The sequence below is a fragment of the Nasonia vitripennis genome (genome assembly GCF_009193385.2).
Source record: "Nasonia vitripennis strain AsymCx chromosome 3 unlocalized genomic scaffold, Nvit_psr_1.1 chr3_random0010, whole genome shotgun sequence".
Taxonomy (NCBI): Eukaryota; Metazoa; Arthropoda; class Insecta; order Hymenoptera; family Pteromalidae; genus Nasonia; species Nasonia vitripennis.
Window position 1 is genome coordinate 169,775 of NW_022279630.1, and position 13,254 is coordinate 183,028.

A 13,254-nucleotide genomic window follows, 5' to 3' on the forward strand; every position below is an offset into this window, starting at 1 on the left:
ATACAGGGCTTGCATGCGAGCAAGCGAGGTCGCAGGTACGAGGGAGTATAAGGAGAGCCCTGGCGAGTGTAGCGTGAGAGAGAGAGAGAGAGCTGGCACTTACAGTTAGCCGGTATCGTCCTAATGTTCGCTGTCAGCAGTCGGAACCCCGTCGGTGCAGTTCTGGATGCGGTAGCGAGACGCAACGTCGTATACGCACGCACACTCACACACTTCGACTTTCACTCTCTTAGCAGCTATCTCCCGAAAGTACTGAGCGGCTCGCGTGTCGCCGAATTTTCTCTCTCTCTCCCTCTCTCGCGTCGTCCAGCGGCTCTCCCCGCCTTGCCAGCGCTGGTACCTGTAACAGTGTGAATTTAGTACAAGTCTTTCTTCTCGCGGCATGCTGAGCTTATGACGTGCTAATATCGCCCGTCATAATATATATATATATATATATATATATATATATATATATATATATATATATTACAAACCTTAAAATATGGAAATCTGAATGTTCGATCCTGACTCTAACAACCTCAATACAGTAAAAACATACCTTTTGATAATAAAAATAGTAGCTGTAAAGTTTTAGAATGGGCCTCACTTTCTACTAGAAGTTATGTAGGAAACAAACATGATATTATGGCTAATAAGTGGTTTTACATGGGAATTCGACACTTACAACCTAGTACATTTCATGTCTACCGATCAATATTAAAATTGAAGAAACGATTCGATTCATAAACTACATAAATGTAACTAGAATAACACTATTAGTAATCAAAGGCAACTTCACTTCTTACACAATTTGCTAGCATGACTCCATGGTTTTTACGGAAAATCTAAAAATTATTAATTTGCTAAAATACATTAGCTAATACTTTCAAACCCACAGAATGATATAATTTGCTTTATAATAGTATATTGTATACCAAGGTCGTAAAGTGGGCTTTTTTAGGTCGAGTGTGTAGTTTACAGTACGAGTTAAGGCTAGTTAGCCCGAGCCGAAGGCGAGGGCGATTACGAGCCACAGACGAGTATTACAACCACATGAGGCCAAAAAGCCTGCTTAGCCCTTGGTGCACACCATGTTTTTTGTAATGCATGTACTGATTTTCTCATTTCAAACTGCACTTGTTGAATTTCACGCAAGTTTAGAAGATTTGAGCATTTTCAATAAGCGGGCGAAAAAATTGTTCGTGTGTTACAAATAGTATATTGTGCAACTAGGGGGGAAAATTGGCTCTTTCTAGCGAGGGTGATGTTTTGAGCACGAGTGGGAGTCGACCGGAGTCCTACGGCGCCCTCAACTCCCACTCGTGCTCAAAATATCACCCGAGTCTAAAAAAGCCACTCCCCTTTTGTTGCACACCGTACTTTTTATGCACGAATAGGCTACTTATCATGCATATGAAAGAAATGGGAATTTCAAGTACTTTTCAAAGTAAAACAAATTTGTATTGAAAATTTTGAAAATTTTAAAAAATTTTAAAATTTTTAAAAATAATTTTGGATAGGCTGCTGAGTGAGGAAAAACTTGATTTTTCATTCATTTTACATGCATGGAAAGTGGTCTTTTTCGTACACGTATCATGAAAAATATATTTCTTATTTAACCTTAGAAACAGAAATAAGAACTATTTAGATAAGAACAGATCTATTTAAGAGAGAGCATACAGTGGCGCTGTCATCGTTCAACAAGTCAAAAACTATAGTCCGCAACAACGCGATATAAACCGTCATAAGTATCATACGACATATCGTAGATGGCGGGACTGACGCACTCCCTGCAGTGTCGTACTGCCATTCCGGCTCTGGCATAGCCGTGGCTGCTAGACAAATGGAAGGGTTGCCTCTGTCGTGACGGAAGATTAGGCCCGTTACACGCAGAAAGGAACAGAAACAAATAAATACTAACCCCTCATGTTAAATAAGTATTATCCTATAGTGCGGTATTTATCAGGAATAGTTTAGTCTGTTTTCTTAGCTGGAATAATGCTATTGCGAAAGAAGTCTCGTTGATTATCATCTCTAATCATATCATTAACTTATAAATTTTATATGTTATTATCATTACAATCCCGAAAATCTTTTATACACAAATCAATTGTCATTAAAATTTAACGTCATTTTTGGCTGCAGCAGATCAATAAAAGTATTCGAATGAAACTGAGTAGTTTTATTTAGATTATGCAATTGACGAATCTGAAAAATTGATCTCTTTAATAAGAATACGAATTTATTCTATAAAGCATGGTCAGTATATTGAAAATACTATCCGATAACACAACTAACATAAAATAAAAAAATTCTAATATTAGAAAAATAATTAAAACCTTTTAAGATTTTTAGAAAGCTTAGTGTCAAGGACTTAGCAGCGGTTCGTTAAAATTTATGGTACAGAGAAGTTAAAGTAATTTAATAAATTGATTACTTACATGTGATTCTCTGCGCGTAATCTCAGCTATAATTTGTTTAGCTTGTGTAAGTTCATCTCGTAAGATCTGTAAAGAATGATCATTAACCGATCGTTCTTGATTAACGGTATCATTTAAGGTTCGCATTTGCTCTTTGAACATTGACAGCTTACGGTTTAACCGGGTTCTTAAAATTTCACTCTCAATTAGCCGTTTTTGTAGTTCTTCTATTTTGCGACTCCGCTCTAAAGCTGAAATCTAAAATATTAAATTTAATAGACAAATATGAAAGTTACAGAATCTGAAAAAATGGCATCAATGGAAAAGATTGTAACCTTCCAAGACGTGCAAGTTTTGAACTCTGGTGGCCACAATGCGTCCCGAGGCCGAAAGCTGTAAATGTGCAGAGTTATAACTTATACGTATATGTGTATTCTTTCTTTGCATGGCTTCTGAGTCAAGAGTGACGCTAAGAACTAGAGGAAGAGAGAAAAGAATAGAAGTTTACAGCGTCGCCTGTTGTACCCAAGTAAGAAAGAATAGAAGAACGGAAATTGGAAAATGATGATGAAGACAAAGTTACACAGCTAAAAAAAGGTCGAAATCCTCTATTATATTAAAATGTGTCTGGTAGTCTCCAGCCATAAGTTTACTTCATTCCGAAAACTACCCCTCCTTAGGGGTATATCGGAAGTAGACTGAAAGTCGACCGGAAGTAGATCGGAAGTGAACCGGAAGTAAACCGAAAGTAAACTGAAAGTAATCGGAAAAAATACAAAATGACCCAGAAGTGACCGAAAATAACTGGCAATAAATCGGAAATACACCGAAAATGAACGAGAAGTGGCCAGAATGATGTATATGTTCTGACGTGTTAATCGTTTGATCACTCGTTGCTGACTGACTGTCTGACGACATACTGAGCTATATAGCTTTTGTTAGCATTAAAAACAACACCCATTTCAATGGCTTTTTAAATGTAGGCAAATTGTAATAATTTTACCTCGGAGATTAATCAAATCACCATCTTGATCTACTATGCGTAGTTGTAGGTAAATTATTTGTTTAGGCACCTCGATTATCTTGTAACCTGGTGGAACTGCTGGGAAAAATTCATATATCGTATGAACTTTCTGCTGATTTATGTATGCTCCTGCCGTAATGTTACACTTAACTCGTAAAGCGTTTACTTTGAGAATAGCTACTGGTAAATCTAAGTCGTGACTTATATAGGGCTTTAAAAGTCTTGGAGTAAATCGTAGTAGACGACCAATTAAGTCAGACGGTCAGAAATCTATTTCATGACTACACATAATAACACTTCACAACGTATTATTATTTGGCTTGATACTAACTTTTATACCTTGAGTATCGAGGATACCCCCCCCCCCTCGAAGGATTGCCACTTTGTCGTGTGCCCGATAGGCCGGTGAGGGGGCTCCTGCGATAGGGCCATGTTGGGTTGGGGGGGGGGGGGGCTGCTGAGGCCACAGGTGTCGGGGTTGGCTTCTCCGCGGTGAGTGGCTTCTGGTGGGCGTACTGGTCCGGGACGTGGAAGCGGGGCTTGGCCCACACACACTAACACACATGTAAAACATAAAAATGAAAATGGAAAAGAATAAGATACAGGAAATGGTCGCAAAAGTGCCAGCAAAAAAGGAGCTCCCCAGTTCGAGCCAAGTCCTTACAAACGGTATTTGGAAGACCGGGCGGCTGTCGTCAAGACGGCAAATACCGGTGTGAGTTCCCAGAAGAGTCACCAGACAGCTGCGGGGTCCGCCCCAGCGGCAAATACCAGTGCCTCCTCGGGAAAAGAAAATAGTAAGGAAAAGAAAAGCAACAGGCACGCTAATAGGAAGCTAGCCTCGGGGGCAAAGCTGAGGACGAATCGTCTTGAAGACGCTTCTGGGGGGTCTCGAGTTTGGACCCTTACGGGCACGTCCAAAAGACAGCACTCAGACAGCTCCACCTCGAGGGAGCTTAAAGAGAGGTCGGTTGGGGACGCTTCAAAAAGCTACAGCTAAGCGGTGACTACTGACTTGAAGATGGCCATCGTTCCGGTCAAGTACCCGGAAAAGCACCTCGACAAGGACCAGGAATAGAAGGTCCTGGAGGCCTTAGAGGGGGAGATTGATGATGCCCCAGACAGAGGCTATTTTCCAAGTTTCTTGCACAATTGGTTCCAGAGGGGTGCACAGATCTTCCACTGCAAGGACCAAAAGGACAAGGAGTGGTTACTCAGTGATGCCACTAAATGGACGTGTGGAGAGGGCACCCAACTTAGGGCTATTGGGATAAGAGACCTCCAGAAGCTGTTCAGAGCGATGATCTACGCCCCCGGAGTGCATACTCCGGAAGTCGTAGTGAAGCGCTTGAAAAGGCAGAACACCACAATTACACCAGACTTCTGGGTGGTCGCCGAAACTAAAACGGTGACGGTGGGCACCGAGGGTAAAAAAAGGGAAGACGGCCATTCGGGTGCTGCTGGAAAGGACTAAGGTCGAGGCACTGAAGGCCCTTGACTTCAGACCTTTCTGTGGAGGCAACAGGGCGCATGTCGTCTTGTTCAAGAAAAGGATGGAGGAAGAGCCGGGACAGACGGGAGTAGAGATCATGGAGGGTCGATCCCGGCCTTAATACGGTAAACACAGAGGTAGATGCGGGTACCAGTGCTCTCGAAAAAGATGGCTGATCAGGAGCAACGCGACAGCGTGAACAACGTGAATGGGGCCGAATCTGTACCATACACCACCATATAGTTCACGCAGATCAATCTGCACCATTGTAAGAACGCCCCGGCCGTTTTGGCTAGACGTATGGCGGGGGTGCGTACAGGCATTTGCCTAATCTAAGAACCTTGGATTCACAACGGCAAAATCGCAGGCTTAAACAGAATAGGTACACTGATCAGCAGTAGTCCCATCTTGACTAGAACGTACCTTATTGTTAAGGTAGAGACGGTGCCAAAGTACAGCTTAAGAGATCTACGTACAGCTAGGGTAAGCTACAAGGGTACCGCAAGTGAACTGAAAATCATTATGATTGCTGCAGCATACTTTTCTTATGAAAAAGCGTGCGCACCATAGGAAATAGTCGCATCAATTAGAGAATGCGAAGCCGAAGGCACCAAGCTTATAATGGGTTGTGACGCAAACGCACATCACACATGTTGGGTCAGCATAGACTGCAATTCTAGAGGAGAGAGTCTATTGGAGTTCTTAGCAGTAACAAACATAGACTTTCTAAATACGGGCAGCTGACCCACGTTCTGAAACGCCGTAAGGGAGGAGGTCATAGACATCACCCTTGGCCTTCAGGAACGTGTGGTCTGAGGTTGTGGACTGGAAGGTGTCGAAAGAAGTCTCCATGTTGGACCATTAACACATCATGTTCAGACTCGGCGAACAAAGTACGTTCGATCAGCTCATAAGGAACCCTAGAAAAACAAACTGGGTAGGATACAGAGAAGAACTTAAGGCTAAGATCAGTTGCTTTTCTGTCACATAAATCACTGCAGTAGGATTCTAAGGGACATATTTATAAGTTCTCACGAGAACAATTATGAACTTAGGCTAAAGAGGCCATCGAAGGGCGCTCCCTAGTGAGATAAGTCACTGGAGAAACGCAGGAAGAAAGTAAGGCAGCTATACAACCGGTCCAAGCACACGAAGAGTGACAAGGACAAACGGGAGTATAGAGCGAAGCAAAAAGAATATAAGAAGGAGATCAAAAAGTCCGGGGTGGAGGGTTGAAAGCGATACTGCAAAAGCCGAAGTACGTTATCAGACATGGCCAAGCTGTGCAGAGTCCTGCAACACCCAAAGAAGCCACTGACAGACTCAATCAGATTAGTAACAGGGGACTGGGCAAAGAATGGACAGAAGGTCCTAAAGGGCTTGATGGAAACCCACTTTCTAGACTTTAGGAAAGGGGCGAGGTCAGAGGTACATACTTGTTCACGGAGTGGTCTTATTGTAAGTGTAACTTTCTGCATATTTTATTTGTGTACATAAACTTATAAAATTCTTATTTCAATAAAAGGAAACATTTTAAGTGTAAAAGTATGTCTTATGAAAAAATGTGAGAGACATGGCAAGTTACGTAGTAAATATCTTTTGAGTTATTTGTAATTGATCAGTATATTACTTAAGTTTAAATTACCAATCATTCGACTCAGCCCTCAATTAAACATGATGATTTTTTGTTTGCTGTATTATAAATATAATAATATGATTGTAGTAATAGTAATAGTTTTATTGTTTTATACATCTCGTATTTACAATAATATACAAAAATATTATCTCCTTCCATCTTTTTTTTTCTTTTTTTTCTCTTTTTTCTTTTTATACACAGTACACTGCGGTTTCCTTCTCGCTAGTCTTCCTTCTTCCTTCTTGCCCTTCTCTCCTCCTCCTTATCCCTCATATCCGCTTCTTTATTCTGCCCTCTTCTTCTATCCATGCATACATCTCTCCTTCTACTCTCACCCTGATGTTCGCTGTTCTTATTAGTTCACTCCTTCTCTTTACCTCTTCCATTCTTCTCATCCTTTCTAAAATTGCCTCTCATTTTGTCCTTCTCTCTTTCCGGTTCATCCGCTGCTCCATTCTCACTTTGTCCTTGTCGTTTATCTTCTTTCTCCTTTTCCAAAATTTCTTCTCTGGATTCGAATATAATTTTTTTTGTGTCTTTGTCTCCTCCAGTTCCCAGTTGGTCCCTACTAAGAATTCGTCCAGTCAGTCCTGTAATACCTTGTTCTCGTCCCAGTTTGCTTCCTTGTGTATTATTACTTCTCTCTCCCACACCTTGCTTCTTCCCTCTTCTATTCTCTTTCTTTTGCTTGTTGACACCAACATAACCTCACTTTTAACTTTGCTTACCTCTTCCGATCCCTTTTTCTCTGTTTCGCGTCTCCACTTTCCTCAGACTTCTTTATCTTAGCCCTCATCTCTTCAACTGCCCTTTGCATCTTCTACCTTTCTCTTCTCTCTTCTGTTACCTTTCCCTTCAGGATCTCCACGTCTCCTTCTAGGTCCATCAATTTCCTCTCCGCCGCTTCTCTTTTTCACCTTCCACTCCTTCACCTTCTCTTTTATTTCTCTCATTTCCCTCTCCATTCTTCTCTCGAAATGTGTCATATCCACTATCTGGCTTGTTCACTTTTTTATCTCCTATCTAGTTGACTGATCTCCTCTTTCTAACCTCTTTCTGCTGTTTTCTACATATGCTTTCACTTCTGTTCTACTCATTCCCTTTTCTTTTTTGTCCGTTTCTCCTTTCTACTACTTTTTTCCTTGCCGACGTTCCTAGTATCGTTTCTCTACTCTCCTAGGGACATTTCCTCGGAGTTTCTTAGGTGGTTTACGCGCGCTTTTTGAAACTACTCCCAACACACTTTGTGTTCCTTCCCTTTACTTATTCTTCTTTCTCCTTTATTCTGTTACTTTTTCTTTGTTTTTCCGTTTCCATATAATACTATTAAGGTTCCCTATTTGACTTCTTTTGTCTCCGCATATTTCTTTCCAATATTTCCCTGATATCTTCGTCCCCTCACAGTCTTCCATTACGTGTCTCAGCGTCTCTTCTTCTCACCCGCACATTCTGCATTTCCTGTCTTCTTCCTTCCTCTAGTAGTGGTTGCCTCTCGTTTCGCTTCATAGTCTAAATCTTGCTATTTTTTCCAATGCCCCTTTCCTCTTTTCTCCTGTCTCTCCTAGATATTCCGGTATTTCTCCTCGTTCCATCAGTAGTTCTCTGACCTCTTCTGCATATTTCCACCCTCTTATTTCCTCTTTCCACTTTTGCCATTGTGAGTCCTTGTTTATCCTTTCAATCTCCTCTTCTACCCCTTCTCCCTCTTCTACTCTCCTGTTGTATTGTTCCACCGAAATACCGCATTTTCCTAATTCGCTCTTTCTTACATCCTTCCCTCTTCCTCTCCATATCTCTTTTTTCAGTAGGCTCCAGCATTCTCTCAGCAAGGAGTTTTCCTTAGCCTTCTTTAATTTTCCCTCGTATCTAACTGCCCTTTTTCTTGCTCTTGTTTCCAGTTTGAAACGTTTCGTCTCCCAATGTATAATGTGTGCTTGAGTTGTTATCTCCATCTTCAGTACCCATTTCATGTATCTTCTCTGTATTTTCTCCAATTCTTCCTGCCCTTTCCAACCCCAAATCTCCGCTCCGTTCTCCATTACGCTCTGAACTAGTGCGTCGAAAAGTTTCATTCTTATCTTCCAGCCCTCGTTGAAGATTGTCTCCCCTATCCCCCATACTGTGCCTAACACGGCGATTGCCTTTCCTTTCACTTTCTTGATTTGTTTCTCTTTCATAGTAAAGCCTAGGTATTCAAATTTCTTCACCAACTCTATCTCTTCTCCATTCCACTCGAACTTCTCCGCTCTCTTCCTTCTTCCTCCGTTTCTGAATATCATAATCTTTGTTTTCTATGTGTTCAGTTCTAGACCCTTTCTTCTTATGAATCCCTTAAATCTTTTCAGCATTTGCTTTAGTCCACTCGCGTTCATTGCTAAGAGCACCACATCATCCGCGTATGAAATCCACCATATTTTTTTTTCCTAGAATGATTCCGCCTCCCTGTATCTTCCCCATCTCAGCTTTCAGGTCTGCCATTGCCACATTAAAAAGCTGCCTACTTTTCTTTCTCCTATGTTCACTTCGCTTTCCGCCTTTTCATAAATCTCTAATTCCCTTTCTCTAATCTTCCTGCTCACTCCCAGTCTCTTCATCATTCTGCATATTTCCTTCCTATTTATTTTGTCGAAAGCTGCTTTCATGTTGCGTATACCTTCCCACCTTCCTTCCTTAGCTCTTGCTATACTACCTTACTCACCACATATATTGCATCTATCGTCCCTCTCCCTTTTCTAAACCCCATCTGCGTGTCTCTCAGTCTGTTCTCTTCTTCTAGCTTCTTTTCCATTCTCTCTATTATCATTCTGCTCTATATTTTATATCCTGTATCCATTAGGGTGATCCCTCTGTAATTTTTACATTCTCCCATATCTCCTTTTTTAAAGACTGGTTTCACCGTCCCTATTCTCTATTCTTCTGGTAGTCCCTCTTCTTTCCATATCTTTTCCAGTATCTCCTTCAGTTCCTTTACTAGATTCTCTTCTCCATATTTCCATGCTTCGTTTTGTAATCCATCATCTCCTGGTGCCTTTTTCTTTTTCAACTTTCTGATTATTTCCCACACTTCTGTTCACACTACATGTTCAACACTACATGTTCTTTAATTCTCACTTTACCTGTGAGTACCTGTTGATCCCATCTCTTCTAATCCCTTTTTTGCCCTCTTCATTTCTGCCCTCTTTTTTCTGCATTCTTCATCCCACTATCTATTGTATTCATTGTTCTTTCTCACCCCTCTTTTGGTTTGTATCGCATTCCTTATTTTCACTTTCATTTCTCTACATGATTTCGCTTCTCCTTCCTTTTCTAGCCAACTCCTGTATTCTCTAATGGCTTTCTCTGTTCATAACGCTCTACTAGTTTCCTCTGTTACCGCCTCCACTTTTCTCTCTGTGTCTGTCTCTATCTTAAGCGCCCCATTGTCTGATTCTATTTTATCTTTTACCTTAATCCTTTTTATCTTTCTCTTCCCTTCCTCATTCACTATCCCATAATCTATTACTGAACATCCCATTCCTCTCACGTATGTTATTTCCCCTTCCACATCCCCTTCTATGTTACCGTTTAAAATGGACAGCCCTATCTCTTTTAGTCTGTCTAGCAACTCTTTCCCTTCTTTATTTACTGTTCTATCCTAAGTTTCTCTCCTTTCCTCATTTCCCTCCTTATCCAGACTTCCACCCTCTGTTCCTGTCCTTGCATTTAGGTCTCCGTACTAAAGTATCCTTCCTACTCCACCTGCCCTTTCTGACATTTCCTCTATCTCTTCATAGTTCTTTTTTTTCTTATCCCTCATATATGTCGAGCCTATCCACCATTCCTCTTCTTTTATCCTAATCTTCCCTCCTATAAATTCTCCTGATCTCCCCTTCCATCCACTCTACTTTATCCTCTTTACTTCTTTTTCTGACTGCCATTATCATTGCTCCCTTTAGCCTACCTCTGCTTCCCCCTTTTTTTGCCTCTCTTACCTCTACCACGTATCCCTGTAGCCTTTTCCTTATGCTTTTCTCTTCTCCGCCTCCTGTCCACGTTTCCAGCAGGCAAATGACGTCGAATTCCCGTAGAAATCCCCATCCTTCCTCGTCCACTCCTTTAAGAACTGCCACGTTCCAGCTCAACACCTTCAGACTTTCTTTTTCTTTCTCTTTTCCTCGGCCTTTCTTTTTTCCTTTATTCTTGCCTTCTTCCTCTTTTTTGAAAAAGCTGGTCCTTTCTCTCGCTCCGTATATACTCCTCGTCTCTCACCGTCAGTTTGTTCCTTCCTACTTTCCCTAGTTTCCCTTCGCTTCTCCACTCTTTAGCCAGTCCGTTCAGCTTCTCTCTATTTCTCCTCTCTATCCAGGTTGTATCGTGATCTATGAACAAGTCCGTGTCCTTTAGTTTATTCTTAGCCTTCATTATCTTTTCCTTCTCTTCTCTGTCTACTCATTCCACCCTAATTCTGTTTGAGGCCTTGCCTCTAATCAGCCATGTCCTCTTCAACTTCACCGTGATTTCTAGCTTTTCTTTAAACCAGCCTTCAATCTTCACCTTGTCCCATCTCTCATCTTTTAGCCCTGTTAATACCACGTTGTTCCGTTTCCTTTCTCTTTCTCCTTCCTCGATCCTCCATTCTAGCTCCTTCAGTTATTGATCTTCCATTTCCTTTTCCTCGTTTCCTTTACTTCCTAATTCCGCCTTTTCTATCTTCTCTCCTTCTGCCTTATCCTCCAACACTTTTACCCTTCTTTCTTCCATTTTTCTTTCGAGTTCTTTTCTTTTCCTTCTCTCCTCCTCCGCATCCGTCTTCATTCTCTCCTCTAGTTCCATTCTTTACATTTTCTCTTCTTCTATTAGCCGCCTTACCTCTTCCACCTTTTCATTTGCGACGTTGTACGTCGCAGCCGAGCAAATCGCACGTTGTTGTTTGCGCGGCAACCTCACTCGATGCGAGGAAGAAAAGGCGATCGGTTCCAGCGAGGCCCGCGTTTTCTCGGACGCGAGCTACGTCCCGTGAATTCGTGGAATTCGCTGGCCGACGTACCAAAGGGGGGAGCTCGGCGGTTCGAGCTGGCGCGAGAGGAGCAGCCAATCAGCGCGTCTCGCGCCTCGCGCGGCCCATCGGGCTACGTTATCATCCGGGTCCGATGGCAGACGGCGAGACGCCGAGCGCGCGCGCGGCAGAGCGGCTCGGCAGTTCCTTTCCGAGCCCTGTCGATAACACTTCGACATGACGAGAGCGCGCGAAAGTGAATTGCGAGAAAAGAGTAAGAGTGAGAGAGCAGCAGCGCCACGACCTGGACCACCGCCCCGAGGAAGAGATCCCTTCCCGGAGACGACCGCCCAGCCGTTCAGCCAGAGGAAGGAAGCCGGAACGGGAGCCAGGCCTTCATTCCCCAGTCTGCAGAGAGAGATTAGATTAGATTAGATTAGATTTATTTGACGTACAATATGTTGTACGATAAATTGTATACAGCAGCAATAGTAGTACAGCAAAAATGTGTATTGTGAAAGTATGATAATGTGAAGATGGGTCAAGCGAGAGTGTGTGCGTTTGCGTGAGTGTGTACAGGCGTGTGTGTGTGCGTTTGAGTGAATGTGTACAAGCGAATTCAAGTGTTTGTGTTTTCAAGCTCAAGAAAGTGCTCTTTAGCTAGTCTCTTGAAACCTGAGACAGATGTAGTGTTACGAATGTGAGATGGCAGGTTGTTCCATAGGTATGAGGCGCTGATATGAAACGAGTTCCTCAGCGTCTCCGTCGCGAATGTCGGAATATCCAGAGGTATCACCTCCCCCCTAACAGGCCGAAGTGTCACGCGGAAGTCAAAGTATGCCAGTACGTATGATGGTACGGCTGTGTTAAACATTTTTCTTAGGAAACAAACAGTGAAATACTTCCTGCGTCCGGCAGTGGTTAGCCACTGCAACTCCCGCCTGTATGGGGAAATGTGCTCATCTCTTCTTACACCATAGATGTACCGAATTCCTGTATTCACGAGCCTCTGAAGTTTTAGGTCGAGTTCCTGCGTCAGGTCACAGTATACGAGGGAACAGTAGTCTATAAGAGGGAACAGGAGGGCCTGCACTAAGTGCTTGCGCAACCTGAGATTGGTGCTTTTCCTGAAAAAGTAAAGCCTGTACATTAGTGTGTGAGCACGCTTACACATTTGTGTAATATGCTCCCTCCACGTAAGCTTAGAGTCGAGCACCAATCCCAGATTACGCACGGAAGATTCAAAGCTGACCTGGGCACCCCCTATGTTAATGAAAGTGTTAGCTGTTGAGGGTAATGCGTTTATGTAGTAGGGAGAGCCCAGGACAATTGCTTTAGTTTTAGCAACATTAAGTTTTAGCTTATTCTGTTCAGCCCAACCAGTAATCCTCTCAGCATTGGCACTCATCTTGTTTGATAAAGAATTGAGCTCTTCGAGGTGGCATTGACTGTAAATTTGCAAGTCATCCGCGTAGATGAGATGGAAAACATCGGTATCAAGGCAGAAACCGATGTCATTGATGTACAATGCAAACAGCAGTGGACCCAGAACGGACCCCTGCGGAACGCCGATGTTGAGACGCCGAGGAGAAGAACGTTCGTTATTGTCACCAACGACGGCCTGCTCTCTACCAGAGAGGTAGGAGGCAAACCAGCGGATGACTTGCTTTGAGAAGCCGAAGGTGGATAGCTTTCTCAGGAGCCTGACGTGACACACAGTGTCAA

General features: G+C 42.7%; 1 protein-coding gene across 1 annotated transcript in view; it reads right to left on the bottom strand.

Annotated features, from left to right (window-relative positions):
• Window positions 1-13,254, bottom strand: part of LOC107981654 (coiled-coil domain-containing protein 170-like) — a 290,914-nt gene that overhangs the window by 123,332 nt on the left and 154,328 nt on the right. The window contains exon 6 of the mRNA XM_032601858.1: window positions 2,424-2,660. Within this exon, the coding sequence (XP_032457749.1) occupies window positions 2,424-2,660 (237 nt within the window). The remainder of the gene's footprint in view (window positions 1-2,423; window positions 2,661-13,254) is intronic.